General features: G+C 43.8%; 1 protein-coding gene across 2 annotated transcripts; it reads left to right on the top strand.

Moving 5' to 3' along the window:
* The first annotated feature begins 8,693 nt into the window (after positions 1-8,693).
* Positions 8,694-20,693, top strand: LOC129829888 (protein SOGA1-like). Of its 2 annotated transcripts, none has more exons than XM_055891880.1 (9): positions 8,694-12,022; positions 12,562-12,786; positions 13,888-14,046; positions 15,749-15,814; positions 15,910-17,115; positions 17,252-17,392; positions 17,594-17,680; positions 18,569-19,843; positions 20,107-20,693. In XM_055891880.1, exons 1-9 carry the CDS (start codon positions 11,270-11,272, stop codon positions 20,194-20,196), a joined length of 4,002 nt encoding a protein of 1,333 aa, XP_055747855.1. In that variant the 5' UTR covers positions 8,694-11,269; the 3' UTR covers positions 20,197-20,693. The 2 variants fall into 2 exon arrangements, with proteins under 2 accessions (XP_055747855.1, XP_055747856.1); XM_055891881.1 differs by having other exon boundaries at positions 8,697-9,366.
* Positions 20,694-20,734: the final 41 nt, after the last annotated feature.

Here is a 20,734-nt window from a genome sequence, read left to right as displayed (position 1 = left end):
GTTATACAATACACTTATGTTTTATTTCGAAAATGTGCATATTTAGAGCTGCAAACCGTGGTTATACATTGTGAATATGTAGCATCGATTCACCAGAATGTCCGGAGCTATTTTGGACACTCACCTAATCTGACCAAAGAACTCATCATAAACTTTACATAAAAATACTTGTTGTATGGCAAATGAAAGATACACTGGTTCTTAATGCAACCGCCGTGTTAGATTTTTAAAAATAACTTTACCATAACAAACAGCTTGCGTTATTGCGAGACAGCACCCGCCAAAACGGCAGAGAATAGGAATCAACATTTTCCACAGAAATACGAAATAACATCATAAATTGTTCTTACTTTTGCTGAGCTTCCATCAGAATCTTGTACAAGGAGTCCTAGGTCCAGAATAAATCGTTGTTTGGTTTTAGAATGTCCTTTTCTCCTGTCGAATTAGCAACCTTAGCTAGCCATGTGGCGCGAACATGCCCATCTTCTCTATACGCAAAGAACGGAAAATTCCAAAAGTCCCAATAAACGTTGAATAAACTGATACAACTCGGTTGAAAAAAACGACTTTATGATGTTATTATCACATGTATCAAATAAAATCAGAGCCGGAGATATCCACCGTGTATACCGAACGCTTTTCAGAAGCCAATGTCGACGTACTTCGCGCGCCAGAGAAGACAAAGAAATTTCCAGACCTGTCACTCCAAAAGCTCTTGTTCGGCCTCAGATCAAGCTAGACACCCCATTCCACCTTCCACTGCGTGTTGACATCTAGTGGAAGGCGTATGAAGTGCATGCATATCGATAAATATTAGGCAATTGAATAGGCAGGCCCTGGAACAGAGCATCGTTTTCAGATTTTTCACTTCCTGTATGGAAGTTTGCTGCAAAATGAGTTCTGTTTTACTCACAGATATAATTCAAACAGTTTTAGAAACTTGAGAGTGTTTTCTATCCAATAGTAATAATAATATGCGTATTGTACGATCTAGAATAGAGTACGAGGCAGTTTAATTTGGGCACAATTTTTTCCAAAGTGAAAACAGCGCCCCCCTATTGACAAGAAGTTTTTAAGCATTTTGAACGAAGAGCCGTTTGATGAGAAAAGACTCGGAATGCCCATCACTAATAGGAGGGTGAAACCACTGTACCAAATATTTTTTATAGCTAACCTAAAACAGACCACAGCCTGTCGCCCAATGGGAGCATATTAACCATAGTGGGCAGAACAAGCAAGGAGTAGAGCCAAGCACGAACTAGAAAGATCCTATTGGTGCGTTCTACCATATATTTCCATATTTCCGTTAGGAACACATACTCTGGGATGTGCGAGTGCAATAACTACATTTGCTCTTGCGTTCCTTCTAAACAATACAATTTTTTGAAACTTTGGCAAAGGGTAAAGTCTACAAAACTTTGTCCATTCTGTTCGTAACAGATTGTAGTTTTGGGAACAGAAAACTGTATTGAGATCAAATGTTTCATCGATGAGAAAATTTGAAGAATGTCGGACAAAATCCATCTCGCTCCATCTTCTCCCACTGCCGTCGATTGGGATGTCTCTCATCACCATACAGTGCATTCAGAAAGTATTCGGACCCCTTGACTTTTTCCACATTTTGTTATGTTACAGGCTTATTCTAAAATAGTTTTTTTTATTTTTTTATAAAAAAATCCCACAGGTTTAGACATTTTTGCAAATGTATAAAAAATAAATGAAATATCACATTTACATAAATATTCAGATCCTTTACTCAGTACTTTGTTGAAGCACCTTAGACAGTGATTACAGCCTTGAGTCTTCTTGGGTATGATGCTACAAGCTTGGCACACCTGTATTTGGTGAGTTTCTCTCATTCTATTCTGCAAATCCTTGTCCTGTTGGAAGGTGAACCTTCAGCCGTCTGAGGTCCTGAGTGCCCTGGAGCAGGTTTTCATCAAGGATCTCTGTACTTTGCTCTGTTCATCTTTCCCTTGATCCTGACTAGTCTCTCAGTCCCTGCTGCTGAAAAACATGACCACAGCATGATGCTGCCACCACCATGCTTCACTGTAGGGATGGTGCCAGGTTTCCTCCAGACCTGACACTTCGCATTCAGGCCAAAGAGTTCAATCTTGATTTCACCAGACCAGAGAATGTTGTTTTTCATGGTCTGAGTAATTTAGGTACCTTTTGGCAAACTCCAAGTGGGCTGTCATGTGCCTTTTACTGAGGAGTGGCTTCCGTCTGGCCGCTCTGCAGAGATTGTTGTCCTTCTGGAAGATTTTCCCATCTTCACAGAGGAACTCTAGAGCTCTGTCAGAGTGACCATGGGGTTTTTGGTCACCTCCCTGACCAAGGCCCTTCTCCCCCGATTGGTCAGTTTGGCGGGGCGGCCAGCTCTAGGAAGAGTCTTTGTGGTTCCAAACTTCTTCCATTTAAGAATGATGGAGGCCACTGTGTTATTGGGGACCTTCAATGCTGCAGACATTTTTGGTACCCTTTCCACAGACCTGTGATTCGACACAATCCTGTCTTGTAATTCCTTCGACCTCATGCCTTAGTTTTTGCTCTGACATGCACTGTCAACTGTGGGACCTTATATAGACAGGCGTGTGCCTTTCCAAATCACGTCCAATCAATTTAATTTAGCACAGGTGGACACCAATCAAGTTGTAGAAACATCTCAAAGATGATCAATGGAAACAGGATGCACCAGAGCTCAATTTTGAGTCTCAAAGCAAAGGGTCTGAATACGTATGTAAATAATCCATTTTAGAATATGGCTGTAATGTAGCAAAATGTGGAAAAAGTCACGGGGTCTGAAAACTTTCCCGAATGCACTGTATTTGGTGGTGAGTGGAAATGCCAAATCGACGCTTCAGATTTATACATCCGGTGAAACATCTGGCTCATTGTTCTATCTGTGACTGTACTGTTGGTATGACTGTTGTTGTTGTTCTTCTTCTTCTTCTTCTGTGGTTGTCACGATAGTCATAATGAGCGGACCAAGGCGCAGCGTGAGTATAGTTCCACATATTTTTAATCTCTGTGAAACAAACAAAACAATAAAGAAACAACGAAACGTGAAGTCATGACGTGCACACAGGCAACTAAACACAAACAATATCCCACAAAACACAGGTGGGGAAATGGCTAGCTAAATATGATCCCCAATCAGAGGCAACGATAAACAGCTGCCTTTAATTGGGAACCATATTAGCACCAACATAGAACTAGACATACTAGAACACCCCCTAGTCACGCCCTGACCTACTACACCATAGAGAACCAAGGGCTCTCTATGGTCAGGGCGTGACAGTGGTTTTTATATGACAGTGGGCAACCAACTTTAAGGTCCATTACCGCCACCAACCGGACTGGAGTGTGTTCCAGAGACAGGAAAAATCTAAATCCTACTTGTTATTCTCATCTCGAAGAACTAGGACATGTTCCACTCTCTCCATCTCCTCCTGACAGTGATTACACCTCCCAGTGAGATGTTTTCCTAACGAAACCACCTGTAAAGTAAAAAATAAAATGGTACAGAAATATGTTTTAGAGAAATAATTGAATTCAAATTGGAATATATTAACATGACAATACATTCACATTTCCGGGCATACTTATTATTGTTGCATAGTGAACACACCTGGTTGACCACTCTTCTCCATCCTTGGAAGGTTATTTGCGGGCAGCTCTCTGTTTTTCCTCTAGTCTGTCCTTTTCTACACTTGCTGCGTCTGCAATTTATAAAACCACCTCATTTATAAAACAAACCCATGTGCTCCATTTTGTGTGTTTATCAATGAATCTAGAATGTTGTTATGGAATCGTGTGTAAGTATCTGTGTTCCAATGTGAGTCAATACCCAGGTCTCCATTCTCCATGGCTCTGACGTCAGGTCTTAGATGGCATTCTTACGCTGCCAATAGCCTCACCATGCCAGGCTCCAGCTCATTCAGAGTCATGGTGAAATGATCTATACCACAGAGAGAGAGAGCAAGGATCAGAGTCAGGGTTAATTAGAAACACAGGAGAGACAGAAAGAAACACAGATATACATCATGGCTCCCTCTGTGTGTGTGTGTGTGTGTGTGTGTGTGTGTGTGTGTGTGTGTGTGTGTGTGTGTGTGTGTGTGTGTGTGTGTGTGTTACCTCTTCTGAATGTGCAGGTCATGGAGTTATTCTCCACAGTTAGACACTTCCTGGTATCACAGAGACGGTCTCTTGAACCTCAGGCATATCCTCAGTCTCCTTTTCTCCAGCACTTTGCTAATACATACAATACACATTAGCCTATTACAATCTACAGACAGTTGCATTCACACAAACTTTAAAGCAACATATATAGCCATAATAACTAGAGCTGCTGTAGCACACTATGCCAACAGTACCTACAAATAGACTTATACCATACCTTCACCTAAAGCCACTGCATGTTTATGTGAAAGGAAGAAACACTGTTTAATAAAAAATAAAAATAAATTGTTGCCATTGTTTAAAAACAATTGGACAAATCACAGGTCTGTGTGCTCCCCTGTTAATTTTTCTTAGTATCCCCCCTCCTCTGACTTTTTGTTGGCTTCATACACTTTAGGCTCCACACTGTACATACACTCTGTTCCCTTCCCATACAGCACACGGCGCCATACAGTTACCGATATCTGATATTATAAAACACCCCCAAAAATGTATTATCCGGTGAAATAATTCAGTTTACGCTGTGCTGTGGTTTTTGGTTCGTTAACTTCACAATTAATTTTTCTAAGCTGTGCTCGCATTATACATGGTGTATTTCTTTATATTTTTTCCTATGGAGGGGGTAGGCATGCATCGACACGGCCTTCCAGGATGCAATCAAAGGCACTAGACTAGATCTAAGTAAGAGGACTCTATTCTTCTCTCACCTCTTAATCTGAATGTGGCCTTCCACTTTGTTCAGCTTTCACAAACATGCCACACAGCTTGAAGTTCAACACACACTTGTCCCCCGTGCTGACCAATCAGAAGAGGCAGGAGGTAGAACATTAACATAGTAAATACAAATAAATAATAATAAGCGTTGGTTGTGAACAAAGAATAAAGGTTTGGTCTTTTCTGTCTTACTTGTGGTTGACTATTTCCACAGTTCCATATTGCTCAATCCAGAGTTTTCCCATGATGATATGTACACAGCAGAGGGTTTGTCCATGTATACGCCTCTATGTCTGCAACAAAACAAGTCATTAATAAGTCACTAGCTGTTGATGTGAGAAAGAGAGTCTGTATATGTGCTTAGTACACACAGATGTCAACATACATACACTTTCTTACACACACTCAATCAAATCACAAGCAGCTCCAGTGTCATAGTGCTTTTAGGCTCCACCTCCACGCTCTTGCCCCAGAACTTGAGTTTGGGGTAGAGGGAGCTGTGGAACTCAAACTCCTGCTTCAGAGACTGGGCATGGAAGGTACTACTAATAGGTGGATGGTGGCTCACTTGTTCTGAGATCAACCTGTACCCCTCGTCCTCACACAGACATACAAGAAGCAAACTTTAAAAAGTGCTTAATCCGACACTTAAAAAATAAATAGATTATCCAAATAGAATCGACTTATTTAAAGAGAGCGATAACACAGGAGAAAACAAAGTATGTCATTGTGTGAGCCTCATCTTCAGTTCCCGGTAAGAACAGGTACATTAATAGGCTTTTTGAGTGGAGGGTATCAGTATATCCTATCTGTTTTGTTTAACCTGCATGCGGTCTATGGAATCTGACAGGATGCAGGCTTTGTGGATGAGGTGAGTATGTTCCATGTACTCTGACATTCTCTGGAGGAAACTCAGGGGCTTGTTGAACATGATGGGCATTGTTATCTTGGACAGCTCCTGTATAAATGCAGCAAAGGACCACAAAAATATAGAGCGATTATTAGATATTAGCTTGTTTATTCCATGTAGCCTAAAGCTCTGTGGCTAAAACAGAACGTCATCCATTTTGTATCTTTGTTATGATTTCTGTTTGTGCGTCTGTATAGCAAATGGTTTTTGGGGCATAGAATTGTTGAAGACATCTTAAACTTGTTATTACATCTATATCCTCACCATGCCAATGCATTTCTTCAGTATGCCCAATACACTGTAGTCACATCTGGACACTATGGACACAGAATACACATGCAAACGGTGATACTGCAGGACATAGATATTTCCTTTGGATTCTCACCTGCGCTCCCACACTCCATTTCCTGTTGTGTACTGGCATTGGATGACTGCTTGCTGTCATACACTAGGGCATCTTTAAAACTGACCTCAGAGGAGTCATCTGGTTCCAAACCTGAGATACAATAAAAAGGGTCACAATAATCCAGTGGTTTCCAACCAGGGTACTGGGACCCTGGGGGGTACTTGGCCTATATACAGAGGATACTAGAGAAGAGACCATAGGGGCCTACTGGTAAAATGCACAGGGGGTACTTAAGAGGTACTCCCAGCAGAGCAAAACCAAAAAAGGTTGGAAGCTCTGCATTAAGTAAATACAGTTACCGATGTCTGATATTATAAAACACCCCCAAAAACGTATTATCCGGTGAAATAATTCAGTTTACGCTGTGCTGTGGTTTTTGGTTCGTTAACTTCACAATTAATTTTTCTAAGCTGTGCTCGCATTATACACGGTGTATTTCTTTATATTTTTTCCTATGGAGGGGGTAGGCATGCATCGACACGGCCTTCCAGGATGCAATCAAAGGCACTAGACTAGATCTAAGTAAGAGGACTCTTAGTCCTGACACAATAGAAGTCTCTGGGCAAAAACTGGCAAGGTTTTTGTCAATTGTGTCCTCCATTTTTGTTACCATCACCCTCAGCAGATGAGATGGCTCTACCAGTCTAGTGTCCTCAGTGTAGCACTTCCTGTTGATAAAGGTTGTTGCATCAGAAGATCCTTTAGCATAGTTATGCTCAGAACCCATGTGGACCAGCAGCCTCTCGCATGCCTTGCAGTCATGGAGGATTTGCTCTTTCTGCACCTCATATGTGCAAGCCATCCGCTTATATAGCTCAGGATCTCATCCATCAAACAATCACCATCATAGTGACACCTCTAGCACTGAGATGCAGTGTCTTAGACTGCTGCGCCACTCGGGAGCCCAGTAGGTTGTCATCTGGATCTATCTGGCAATTTGTGTTACTAGTACAGGCAGAGTGGTTGAATCTGTGACCACCTTTCCCCATAATAACTGAGAACAGATTTTAGAAAAAAAAAAATACAACTGAAACATTAGGATAAATGTTTGAAATACCCTCTGATCTTTCATCTCCTTATTTCCTTTTATGTTGTCATCTGAAGGTGAATGCAGGAGATGAAGGCAGAAGAGGAAGGCCCAAGAAAACATGGCAGAGAACATTGGAGACTGATCACCAACAACAACTAGCACAATGGGCGAGTGATTCAATGTAGAGGGCTGCGGGTCCCGACAGAAATCATTGTGGCGTGGTCAGCATCTTTCATGCTGCGGGTGGGAGCGAGTGGTCAGACAGACTACCTTGGGTTTACATTTTTTTTATTGTCCCATAGATTATTTGGAAACGATCGTCTTTCTGCTTTGTATGCGTTAGCCTAGGCCTACATATATTTGACGACGGCTGGGTTTGGGACCTCTAATTCAATGTAAGACTCATGATTACCCTACATAAACAGACATGATATTACATTACAACTCACAATTTACCTCTAAGCTGTCCTGATTAAGTTTGGCTGTGATAGCCATTTTAAAGCACTTTCCTCTGCTTCATTCATTATTTTTAGGACACTCCGTAGGGTTAGTTTAAAGCCTCGCTGGCATGGTGGAGTAGTTCCTGACCTAAAAAGAAATTGGTGAATATTTTTTATGATCCTGTTTTGTATGTATTATACTCTGTCAAATACACAGGAGGTTGGTGGTACCTTAGTTGGTGAGGACGGACTTGTGGTAATGGTTGGAGTGAAATAAGTGAAATGGTGTCAGATACATTAAACACATGGTTTCTATGGGACGTACTAAAGTTATACTGTTACATTGGTGCAGTGACCCGGATCACTGGTTGCTGCGGAAAAGGAGGAGGTTGAAAGGGGGGTGATGGCTAGCTAGTTAGCGGGTACGCGCTAGTAGCGTTTCAATCAGTTACGTCACTTGCTCTGAAACCCCCCTTGCTCTGCAAGGGCCGCGGCTTTTGTGGAGCGATGGGTAACGGCGCTTCGTGGGTTTCAGAGCAAGTGACGTAACTGATTGAAACGCTACTAGCGCGTACCCGCTAACTAGCTAGCCATTTCACATCCGTTACATGAACATACCTTGAGTTCAGAACATCAAACAACTTGTTCATTTTTTCCAGGAACAGGGCTGTGCATTCTGCCTCCTTAGGCAGTTTCCTAGCTGCCACATAGTTTGCATTCCTCAAATATATGAAGTATTCCTTATTACTACTACATCATGTTTTATGATGTTCCATCTTTTCATGCCAACATGTATTAATATTGGTATAGTTATGTGGTAGTACAGTACTTTCAAGCAATAACAGGTTAGTGTAGAGTCTTGAATGTATAGTGTATGAATTTGTAAATTATTGTCGATATTTATGTTCATGTGCTTCTTTACCTGCAGAGACAGTGTGGCTAAACACCTGCGTTGCCAGTTTCACTCGCATGTTTGTGAAGGGTGGCAGATTAATGTGTTTGTCCGTCAGTTTTTGTACCATCCTGATTGGGTGCTCTTCGTCCAGCTTGTGACGTCAGGAACCATGGTAGCCCACCAAAAGCGTTGTCGCACAAAGGCCAGGGTCCAAAGGGAGCCCGGGTTGGGGACAAGCTTGGAGGAGTGGTAGCAGTTCTTCACCGTGATGTCGTTGAGACCACGGTCGTCGATGCACGTCCTTCTGTCTCCCCCGCCGGTGCAGGGTTCTTCTTTGTGGAGAGGGAGGCAGAAGGACAGGTGAACCCTGCAGCTAGGGAGTCCTCAATGTAGGTCTCCATAGCCTTGGTCTCCAGACCCGACAGAGTACAGTCGTCCCCGGGGTGGAGTGGTGCCTGCGAGAAGGTCGATCCCGAAGTCATAGGGTCGGTGCGGCGGAAGTGAAGTGGCCTGGGCCTCACTGAACACCTCCCGGAGGTCCTGGTACTCCGCGGGAATGGCGGAGGTCCGGGGAAACTTCCGAGCCCCCAGGAATACGTCCCGGGGCAGGCTGCGCTGACGTCAGGCAATGAGTGTGGTAGAACGTTCTCCAGCCCATGATGGCACCAGCAGACTAGTCAATAAGGAGGTTGTGTCGCTGGAGCCAAGAGAATCCAGATACCACGGGAACCTGAGGAGACTTAATAAGCAGGAATTGGATCATCTCGCTGTGGTTCCCTGACACACGTAGGTTGATGGGGATGGTATTGTGAAACGCAAAACGGATGCTTCACATTTATACACCCGGTGAAATATCTGTCTCGTTGTTCTGTGTTACTACACTCCAATGTCTTTGGATTTTTCGACAGCCGCGCGCTAAACGGGTGCTGAATCACAGATTCAAACGGCTAGCATACGTCAGCTAACGACTGAAAATACAATTTAAATAATTTAAGGAATGTAATACATTTTATTTATCAGTGGGCGGAGAACAAACCCCTCTTCACATTGTTTAAGATAGAAGTGAAATATTATTTTGTAATGATCAGTAAGTGTAAAAACAAAAAAGCAATACGTACCATAAAACTTTTTGACAAATTGAATATATATATATCGATATGTAATACCGCTGTCTGTTAGGTTTATGTACTCTTGTTTGTATATTTCTGTACTCTTGTTTGTATATTTCTGTTTTGTATTTGTTTTATTCATAATTTAAAAAATGATGGACTACGGTGTCGCTCCGAGGACAAAGCACTGATAAACGAGTTGTCACTAGTTACTACAGCCACAAAGTCAAAAAATTTGTCTTTTGGTCCTAATTTAAGGTTAGGGTTGGAATAACGTTAGCAGTGTGGCTAAGGTTAGGTTTAAAAGCAGAGTTTAAGAAGAGAAATTTGACATAATTACGACTTTGTGGATGTGGTAACTAGTGACGACCAGAATAACGGGTGCTATAATACATCACCTCATCTGATAGTCTCAGTGGCAGCGTTGCAAGAGTTGTAATTTCTATTTTCTGGCCACTTGAGGGAGTCATTTATCAAAAAAGAACATGGGTGCACTGGGGACACCCGGAACCTCAGCCGCCCAGAACTGAATTGAGTACACCCATTGGATGGGCTGTTTCATTTTCCCATAAGTTTGTCTAGAAATAATAAGATGTTTGCATGGCAAAATGTAGCCCATCACAGCAATAGAATAAATGAAAATTGGGATTTCAATATAACATTCCATTATATTCTATTTTGGAATGAAATTGAGGAATAACTGGAACCGCCTTTATAGCAATTCAACGTCTATTCCACGTTGGTTCAACATCAACAAATGTTGATTCAACAAGTGTGTGTCCAGTGGGTAGCCTCATAGTTAATTAGGCTATTACTCCAGACATTAGGCTATTACTCCACGACTTTCTTTTTGTGATGTGTGTTTTGTCCTATATTGTTATTTATTTTTAATTCCAAACCCTGTCCCCGCCGGAGGCCTTTTGCCTTTTGGTAGGCCGTCATTGTAAATAAGAAGTTGTTCTTAACTGACTTGCCCTGTTAAATAAAGGTTCAATTAAATTAAATAAACAGTATGAACCAGGGCCGCAACTTTCACTGGGGGTGGGGGGACATGTCCCCTTCACATTCTGAAATGTACTTTTTTATCCCCCCCAGTTGTATAATTGGAATGTGATACAAAACGAGGCAACGGTGTTCATTCGACTTGATTAAAAAATAAAATAATAATTATGTCCCCCCACTTCTAAAACCAAAGTTGCGCCCATGATATTAACATATGACCAATAGACCGTAGCCTATAATGTTGCGTTATGCTCAGTGCAGAATGCATGATGTGCAAAGCCCATAATTTGCCACAGTGCGCGCGCGAAAGATGGGCGGGGTATGCTTACATTTCTTGTCCGGTTTAAATCAAGCAATGTGACAGCACACACTTGACCGACCGACCGAAGGATGAACTGAAGTGCGCTGGTCTCTCCTTCCTTCTGTCAGTCACTTCTACAGAAAATTCTGGAAATTCTGTTATAACTCATTCCGTTTATTTTGTTGGACTCAACAAATAATAATAGACTGTATTAATTAATTAAGGACAATTCTTCATTTTATGCACTAGGCTATATATTAAGAAAAACGGAAAAGAAATGAACAGCAGAGATGTTGACAGTCCGGTGCCAAGACAGGCGCACATGGGACAAAGACAGCCCAAGGCGCAACAGGGTGTCAGCATGAAGAAAAAGCGAACCCCATCGAATGCGCCGCCCAAACATGCCCCAGGCTCATCCAGGTCAACAGGGAATGTCCGGCGCATCATGGACAAAGGGAAAGAGATTAAACTGGAGAAAGGGAAGCGCACAGGAAGGGGCGCACCATCCGTTACCGAGTGCCAAAAAAATCTAAGCACACCGAGAAAACGATATGAAGCTAGCAATGCTTCGAAGGATTTGAGCAAGGATTCAGGTTGTGTGTCAGGGAAGCTATCCTACTCGGACAGAAGTTCTGACTGGACGGAGGGATTTCTGACTGCATCGGCGGGAAACCAACTTTCTGCGGACACTCCGTCTCCAAGCTGCGAGACTGGCCCAAGTGGTGGAGAAAGACAGGCAAATAGAGACAGGTCGAGTGGGAATGCACAAATCAGTATACGCGATATGAGTACTGGAGGCAGCGCATTCAAACGTCTAGGCCTATTACAGGACAATTCTATCATGCATTCTGTCGGGGATGGAAACTATTCTCCTGGATGCGGAGGGTCCGTTTTTGCTTCCCTTCTCTCGCTGAATGTCAGCGGAGCATCCATAGTTTATTCAGAACCGACCCGGGAGCTCGTGGACGAGACGCACGAGGATCTTGTCAGAGAAAACGACGATTTGAGATCGGAAAATGAGTATTTGAAAGTAAGATGATTCATTAAATGTACATGTCATTACGCGTAAAATGGGGAATTTTATTATTTCACACATTGCCTCAAGTCTAGGGGCTTGGTCCCTCTTATTATAAAGAATAGTTGAATATCGACTGATTTGAATATAGATTAATACTGAAGGATTGAAACCAGAACGCAGCCACGCACATGACATCAGTTGTTGTCAAGGTTAGACAGACAGACTTTCCTTAGCAGAGCAGCTTAGATACTTTCTGTAATTGGCCATGTCACCTTAATTACTAGCATGCAGGAGCCGCAGCAAGCACAAGGATCATCAAAAGGCATCACTCACAGTGGGAAAAATTATCATTATCTGGCTAATTAATTGGGGCCTCAAAAAAATGTTTTGCCATGTGTTAGAAATGCCAGAGTCGATTTTTGGTTCCATTCCTCCCCTACATAGTACACACACACACACACACACACACACACACACACACACACACACACACACACACACACACAATGATGCTGTTGATGATGATGATGATTGTTGGTTGTCCTGTCCAGGATGAGATGGAGGAGATGCGCTGTGAGATGCTGGAGATGCGGGATCTGTTCCTGGAGGATGAGGTGTGTCAGCTTCAGGAGCTGCGGCTGCAGCTGGAGCAGGCCAACAAGTTGTGTCGCATCCTGCAGTACCGCCTCCGCAAGGCCGAGCGCCGCAGCCTCAGGGTGGCCCAGACTGGCCAGGTGGAAGGGGAACTGGTCCGCTCCCTGGAGCATGACGTCAAGGTGAGGGGTCTGTGTGTTTATGTGTGTGGAGTACTCACTCAAAGCAACTTTTCATTTTCAGGCATCTTTGTCCTGTAGGGACTGTACTGTAATCCCTCCTTCTCTTGCTCTGTTGCATAGTGTTATCAACAGGGTCGAGTGATTCATTATGATTCCAGTCAATGTACCAAACCCAGAAAAAATCCCTTTGAATGGCTGTACATTCCACTCTACTGTTTCATGAGTTCAGGGTGTTTTACATCAACTGCACTGCTCACATCCTATGACTCAGTTTTTTAAGTGCACATTAAACTGTTATTACAGTATTTAACAATGTTTTATGCCTCAGCTTACTGTTACATCCTGTCAGATGTGCTTCAAGAAATGTGAAGTATGTCTGTTTAATATATCTGTGAGTGTGTGCGCTTTTGTTTGGGTTTTGTTGTGGTGGAGTGTCATTTTTGTGGTTGCCACTTGCTGTGAACTGCCCAATTAAAGACATTAAAGAGATATTATGACAAATACAATTACTCTGACCGACCAGCCTCAATGGCTGAGTGGGTAGATCACTGTGGAAAGTTTACTGGCATGTGGGCTGATTCCTCTGTTGGAGGCTGCAATGCTGCAATGTTTCTTTGCTCAGCTGTGTGTGGTGATAGAATGCCCACCGGTAGCATGGCAGAGAATCTGGTACTTTTGGCTTCCCCCTTACCCCCTCTTCCCCTCTTCACATTCTAACACGGAGATGTTCTGTCTTTTTGTATTACTGCCAAAAGATGTAAAAATACAGATACAGTATAGTTTCTCTTGGAGAGTAAATAGCACAATATAATAATGTGCTGAACACCACCTTACAATCACATGCACCATCTGGACCTGCCCTAGGTTGCTCCTCGAGGGATGTTTCATTCACCTTATTACAATGCAGAAAACACAGGGCTGTTGTTTTGAAGGCTGATATCTGGAAAATTATCTTGAAATTTTCTATGACAAAGCCACAAAATTATTGTTATCTAATGCACTATTACGTCAAAAACAACCTCTAATTCCCTCCAACAAAGACAGTTGTCTGTTAGTGTTTTATAGTATTTAAAGTTTGTTGTGGTTGACTTCTGTTCACAGGTAGCAAAGAGTGTATCCCTCCGCCTGCACAATGAGTTGGAGTCCGTGCAACAGAAGAACTCCCGGCTGGAGTGGGAGAACGAGGCGCTTCGGGAGAGGCAACAGGAGCTGGAGGTGGCAAAGCAAGTTCAACAGGACGAGATGGAGAAAGCCAGAGAAGTACTGCTTTTACACACCACCATCAACTACTACTATCCACCACCAACTGTATTAGTTTAATTAGCATATACCCTGCCCATTCCTCTCCCCAAAGACCAATTTGTGCCACACATAATTGAGAAATCTACATGCCAAGTATAGACCATATATTGTGTTCCCTACAGATGATAGGAAAGAGCAGAAGCGCTGAACTATCCATTCAGATCCCAGTCCCACCTACAGGTTATTGAAAATGTGTTCTTTTAGTATTACTCCAATGGGTTTCCTCAAGGAAAAAACCTGCACTCTATGTCAAAAATAATAAAACAAAAAAACTATAGTAAATACCAGTAATTTCTGCAAAAACACTACAGTGTATACTACAATCCACAACGACATGCATTAATTACTTTAGTATATACTACAGTTTTATTTTACGACAGTATTTATACAATATTTACCTGTAAATGTTATAGTATAGTACAGTAAATACTACATTATTCACTACAGTGAATACTATAGTAAAGTCCACAAAAACATAGTCTGGGTAGCCATTTGATTAGATGTAAAGGAGGCTGAACTTGGGGGACACAGTTGACATATTTCTCACCAGGGTCTACAGAAAGAGAGAAAGAGGGACCAAAATAGGTAAATAGTTATATCTCTCTCTCCTCTGGTTCTATTAAGCATGGGTAAATCTGGGTCAGGAGGATGTATTACAGCATCAAAAAGGCTGTGGCTTAGGTACTGGCATACTGCCATACTATCACTTAATTCCATGTCATCAACTGGTGGCCATGGAGTCACCCATGCAGGTCTTTCTTAATGACAGTGCAGTGCAGTGCAGTCCAGCTACGCGTGTTTAAATTTAATCCAGGATTCGGTACTTTGTCGTCAACTCAGCCTCGTCTGCTCATCTGAGACAGCTGCTACTCCTTTTGATCCTGACTAGGAAATCCACTTAGATTACCTAATCTGGGTAGACTATTACCAGGGAACCTAGTCAACATCAGTGTAAAGGAAGATTTTAACGAACACCACGGTTACTGCAATATGCCTGTCTTGGTTGCTGCCTTGCTTTGAGACAGACCTTAAGGGTGGTGATAATAATATCATATTGGTTGTCACAGTGCTGTTTATTGTTGTTCTTTTAACGCCAGACTCATCCACTGTTCACTGCCTCGGAGTCTATTTATTACAGACCAAGTTTTGACGGGGCTATTCCTACTGCAAAACCTCAGTAAGATTATTATTTTTAGTACTTTAACCCCAGTGATCCCTGCTTGAGACATGAGAAAGACAGAGACTGACACGGTGACACCAACCTACATTCCTCTCATACTCTGCTGTGCAAACATACACAACTCATACAGGAAGTTCATGTTGGGACGTTATAAGACATAGACAAACAGTGTGTTTGTAATGGAACAAATTAATTTGTGTACACATGTACTTTGACTCTCTTGGTTTGTTTCTCTTGGACATTAAATGCTGTGTGTAAACATTGATATCCTGTAAGAATCTCAAAGAATATTCGGAGATACCGACAGGAGTGACAGACAGGAAGGAGACAGGGGAGGAAAGCTGAAAGAAAGTTGGTTTATTAGGATGATATCTATATCTTCTCCTCCTCTGTCATGTTTTCATAGCGTGGTAACTATGCCGTTAATGATACTGTTGAATCATCAGAATTCTTTGACATTTGTTTTACTTTACTTCTCAGAGTTCTCTGAAGAGGAAAAATGTCAGATCACCAACCAGCAAGACTGAGAAGAAGCTGTCTCCCCAGGTAAAGATCTAATATAATATTTTCATATAAGTGACTTCATTAGAGTACATTTTAAGTAATCTTTAATCACATTGTTGTGCCATTTGACTTCTCAGGATGACAGTGCTGATCTGAAGTGCCAGCTTCACTTTGCCAAGGAGGAATCAACTCTCATGTGCAAGAAGCTGACCAAGATGGTGTCGGAAAGTGAGTGCATGCGTGAGGTTCTGTCAAAGTACCGCTCGGCCTATGGAGACGTAGATGCTGCTGCCCACTCCTCTGAGGGTGGTACTGCCAAGTCCCCCCACACCAGGGAGGCAGAGGTCAAGGTTCACCTGCGGCTGGTGGAGGAGGAAGCGACGCTGCTGAGCCACCGTATTGTAGAGCTGGAGGTGGAGAACCATGGCCTCCGGGCGGAGATGAGCGACATGAGGGAGAGAGTATTAGGAGGAGGAGGAGAGGAGGAAGAGGAGCAGCCACAGAAGGGGGCCAGGGACAATGGGGATCTACCACCGCTTTATGTGAGGGATGTAGAGGATTGTCAACAGAGCTTGAGGATGGAGTGTATGCAGTTTGAGCAGGAGAAGAGGGAAGAACAGAGAAGGAGTGTGATTGAGTGTTCTCAGGAGGAGGTGATGGAAATACAGCGTAGAGACCAACCTCAGACGGAGAGATTGAGTCCCCTCAGTCAGATCCCTCTCGAGGGATCTGTAGGTGGGGAATGGGAGCCCCTGGACAACCAGCAGAGTTATACACGCAGAGACAGTGTTGCCCATGCCTTGAATGTGAAAGACCATGAGGCCCTCCTTGCCTTGCGAGATCATGTCTGCCTTGTGACCTCAGCTATCCAGCTTTTTGTCTCACTGGCCAAGAATGGCTACAGCTCCCCTCCCTTATCTCCCCACATCGCCCGGGCAAAGTCTTACCCTCAGGGTAAAGCCCATCCTCTGGCTCTGGACCCACTCATGCAAGAACACCTGTATGAGGCTCTGGAGCTTCTGCAGGCAATGCTGTTAGCCTTAATGGGGAGGGTGGAGTTATTGGTGACACAAGGAGGAGAGTTGAGGGTTGAAGGAAATTGGGATCCCACCGCAATCCCATCCCTGGCTGATCAGGACACACAAAACAACACAGAGGTCTCAGCCAAGAAGGAAACAGGTGAAGGCCTGCGCACAGCAGTGGTGAAGGAGAGAGTAAGACGAGCAACACAGTCAGACCACCTCGACAGCTGCAGGGACCCCATGATGAAGCTCACTTTGAAGGTGCTCTGGGTCCTCCACCAGCGCGGTGTGAGGAAGAGATCTGGCCTGGAGGGCAAAGAGGTATGAGGGAAAGGGAATGTAGGGGAACATGAATTGCAACATACTGTGACTGAGATTTTCATAAATCCCTTTATTTCAGTAAGTAACAATGAAAGCCAAGATTTTAAGTATGTTAAACTTTTATCTTTTTTTACAGAGCAGAGATCTTACGACTATGTCTATACTACACGGGTTGCTGCAGTACTTGGGCACAGAGCTGCAGGACTCAGAGGACAGCATGGCAGGACAGGATGCGAAGGCCACATGGGCATCAGACTGGAAAGGTTTAGTCTCCAAGGTGAGCTAATGCCACTGTCCCGCTGTGGGCTCAGCCTATGAAGTCACTGTCCAATTACATAAGTTGATACTTAAGATCATTATCCCTTACAATGAGGGATACACCACTATTACGTTCTAAGGCAAGTGGATCAGACAGATATCCTGATTCAGAGAAATCATCACAGACTGTAATACCTCACTCTTTCTTTTCATAACTCAGATGGAGTGCAGCACATGTAAGACTGATGCACATGAGTATCCAGACCAGCCAGGCCATCCTAGAGGCATACAGAGAGAAATAACTGAGGTAAGGAAGTATTTTATTTTCTGTTTCCTCCAGCCACCAGGCTCCCATGTTTATATGTCCTGTGTTGTGTTGTGTTGTGTTTGGAAGCATGTGATTGGATGTGATTCAGCAGTAAGCCCAGCTGATGTCTTCTATCTGGCAGGGGTTCTCCCTAGCCTGCCTGCACGCAGTACAGACACCATGAGATCAACGGTGCCACAGTATTTAGGCTAAGCTCTTGTGGGGGCTACTGCCAAAAGCAGAACTAACATGTGCATCCACTGCATTACAACACCCACACAATCCCAGAGAGGAAATATGTGAGAGGGAGGAAGTGAGCAATGAAGAGAAAAAGAAAGAGCCAGAGAGAGAGAAAGGGGAGAGAGAAAGGTAGAGTGTGGAGGAGAGAAAGTTGGAATGAAGTCTGGGTTTGTGTGGATAGAAAAGAAAGCGCACTGAACTCATGACTGACTGGCTCGTGGTCGGTGTGTCATTGTTCAAAAACAATTAGTAGGCTACATTTCGAGTGTAAAACATTCACTTTGTTTATAGTACATCTACGTGTCTTCATCATATCCCGTTGTTTCAAAACAGGGAAGTGGTTTTCTTCCACATGTTGAACAATAAACAGGTTTGTGGTTACCATGATCACATTTTAATGTAAAGAAGATTATTTTTCTGGCAAACAGAATAGCAATTTAAATCAAAAAGACCAATTGCAAATATTTCAGCTGTTGACAGGAGACAGACAGAAATACGAGACGACTAGCTAGCTACTAGCCCGTGGTGTTGCTTGGACCAGTGAGCCTTTGAATTGGGAAGAGCAGATGTATTTCTTTACATGGCTGTTTCCCCTGGGTTTCTGTGCTCTTTCCACCACAATATGAAGATACTCTTATTTCCCCACAGACAAGAAATAAGACCAAACCAGACCGCTCTACATTAGGGTCCAAGAAGAAGAACTGGTGTTACCTCAGCCAAGAGACTGCCCAGCTAGACCGAGAAGACCCCTTTAAGACCTGGGACCACCCCATCATGCCTCCTAGCTTCCCTAATCTAAACTTGGACCAGTTGACCCTGGACAGTAGCCGCACTGCCCCAGAGAAGACTGTCCTCCGCATCTACTACAGTCCCCCGTCTGCACGGAGAGTCCATCTAGCTCATCTGAGGCACATTACCAACACTGATAGAAATTCTACTACCAGTGTAATCTCTGCCAGGCTTAGTACGTCCCAAAGCTCTCTCACTCCCTTATGTCTGAGGCTCTCCGCTAACTTGAGCGACGACATGAAGGAGATGACAGCTAGCTTACGACAGCCAGTTCACTCCAGTTCGCCGGAGAGGAGGAAGGGGAGGGTGATCGTGAGTGGGGGATGGACAGTGGACGTGGCCACCACAGGGACTCAGACCCAGATGCACCCACAGATGGTGAGTGTGGGTCTACAGACGGATGGGCCCTACAGTGTAAGTGCAGTGAGAGGCAACCCTTTACGCCTCTCTACCCGCACTCAACAGATCTCGACTTCCCTTGAGAGGCTCCCAGGGAGAACCGAGAGGTCCAAGTCAGGCTCCACCTCCCCAAAAATGTACCGCAGATACTCTGCCTCTGCTTCATCTTCATCGTCCATCTCCCCTTCCTCCACAACTGGTTTCACCACCACCTCCAACTCCTCCACCTCCTCTGCCACTCCTGGCAGGGAGGGTGTTTTGTGGAGCCTTTCCCATCGGGGTCCTGCTGGGCCAACCTGGGCCCGCCCCATCAATCCCAGAGCTGGTCCAAGGCTTATTCACCATAGCACAATAAACAGTGAATTGAGCAGTGGAGGGAACAACACTAAACCCACCAGAAAACCTGGTGGTGCCAACCGGTACGGCCTAGTCACAGAGTTCCTGCGCAAAATGAGTGGTCGAGCAGACAAGCCAGCACAAGCAACAGCACCGTGCGGGGGGCAGAAGGGGAAATGCAGTCCAACTCATAAAACCCTGGAGGTTGTGCCCACTCGCCCCCCTGCTGCACCAGTACACAGGAACGACAGTGTCGCCAGGATTGGGAACCAGAGGTTCATGAAGCAGAGAGAGGAAGCGTGCCGCGGCCAGAAGGAGGATAACTGCCCCAGTCAGGCCCACAGTCAGAACCAGGCTCTCAGAAGAGACCTGAGCCGGGAGAGTAAATTGACACTGGAGGTGAGTACTGTAGGCCTATCCAACACAGGATCCACACACTGAACACATACTGTACCTTACGTATATTCAACTTATTGGCTAGTGGCTCATGTCTGTCCACACATACTAGTTAGCATGCTTGGTTTTGAGAAGGATCCACAAACTAAACAAATACTGTACTCACTGTACTGAGCCTCACTCTCATATTCAACTTACTGGCTAATGTATGTTATTCCTCTGTCTCTCCCTCCCCCTCTCTCTCACTCCATCCATCTCTCTCTCAGGATGGGAACTATGACTGTAGCAGTTCCAAGTCCTTGTCCTTCTGCTTTGCCCGATCATCTCGCCTTGGCCCTGACCAAGCTACAGCATAATAGATATTCCTCCGCTGTAAACGGTTGTGGGTCAGGAGAGCCCAACTCCAACTGTGAATAAGGGGGTGGAGCAGTATCACATTGACACCACTGGACAGCTGATAAAGATTACAAGGGACATGGAGAATCCAAGGCCTGTGTTCTGGAATTCTGCTTTCAGTCATCAGGATGAATGGATAGAGGGAAGTACTTCAGAACCCATTATGATAGGGGGTATAGTTATTTGAGATACATACATGCCTATTATCTGCCTGTAGCATGTCCTTTTTGAAAGAGAAGGAGTTATGTAAGAAATTCTGTGCTAGATCATCTTTTTTCTTCTTTCAGTTCAGCCCATGGCACTTCACCCTTTTACAATATGCAACAACCTTTTTGGACACACCAAGGCACTTACAATTGCCAGTACTCATTGATTTTGTATTATCTTATAGAACTAAATAATATTTTGTAAATCTGTAAGAATATTGTCGGAATGAATAAACTACTATATTATGCAATTCTGTACTGTAATTAATGCTGTCCATACTTGTACTGTACG

Source organism: Salvelinus fontinalis, chromosome 31 (assembly GCF_029448725.1).
Source record: "Salvelinus fontinalis isolate EN_2023a chromosome 31, ASM2944872v1, whole genome shotgun sequence".
NCBI lineage: Eukaryota > Metazoa > Chordata > Actinopteri > Salmoniformes > Salmonidae > Salvelinus > Salvelinus fontinalis.
Note: the sequence above shows the minus strand (reverse complement) of the source record. Positions and strands in the feature narration are given on the sequence as shown.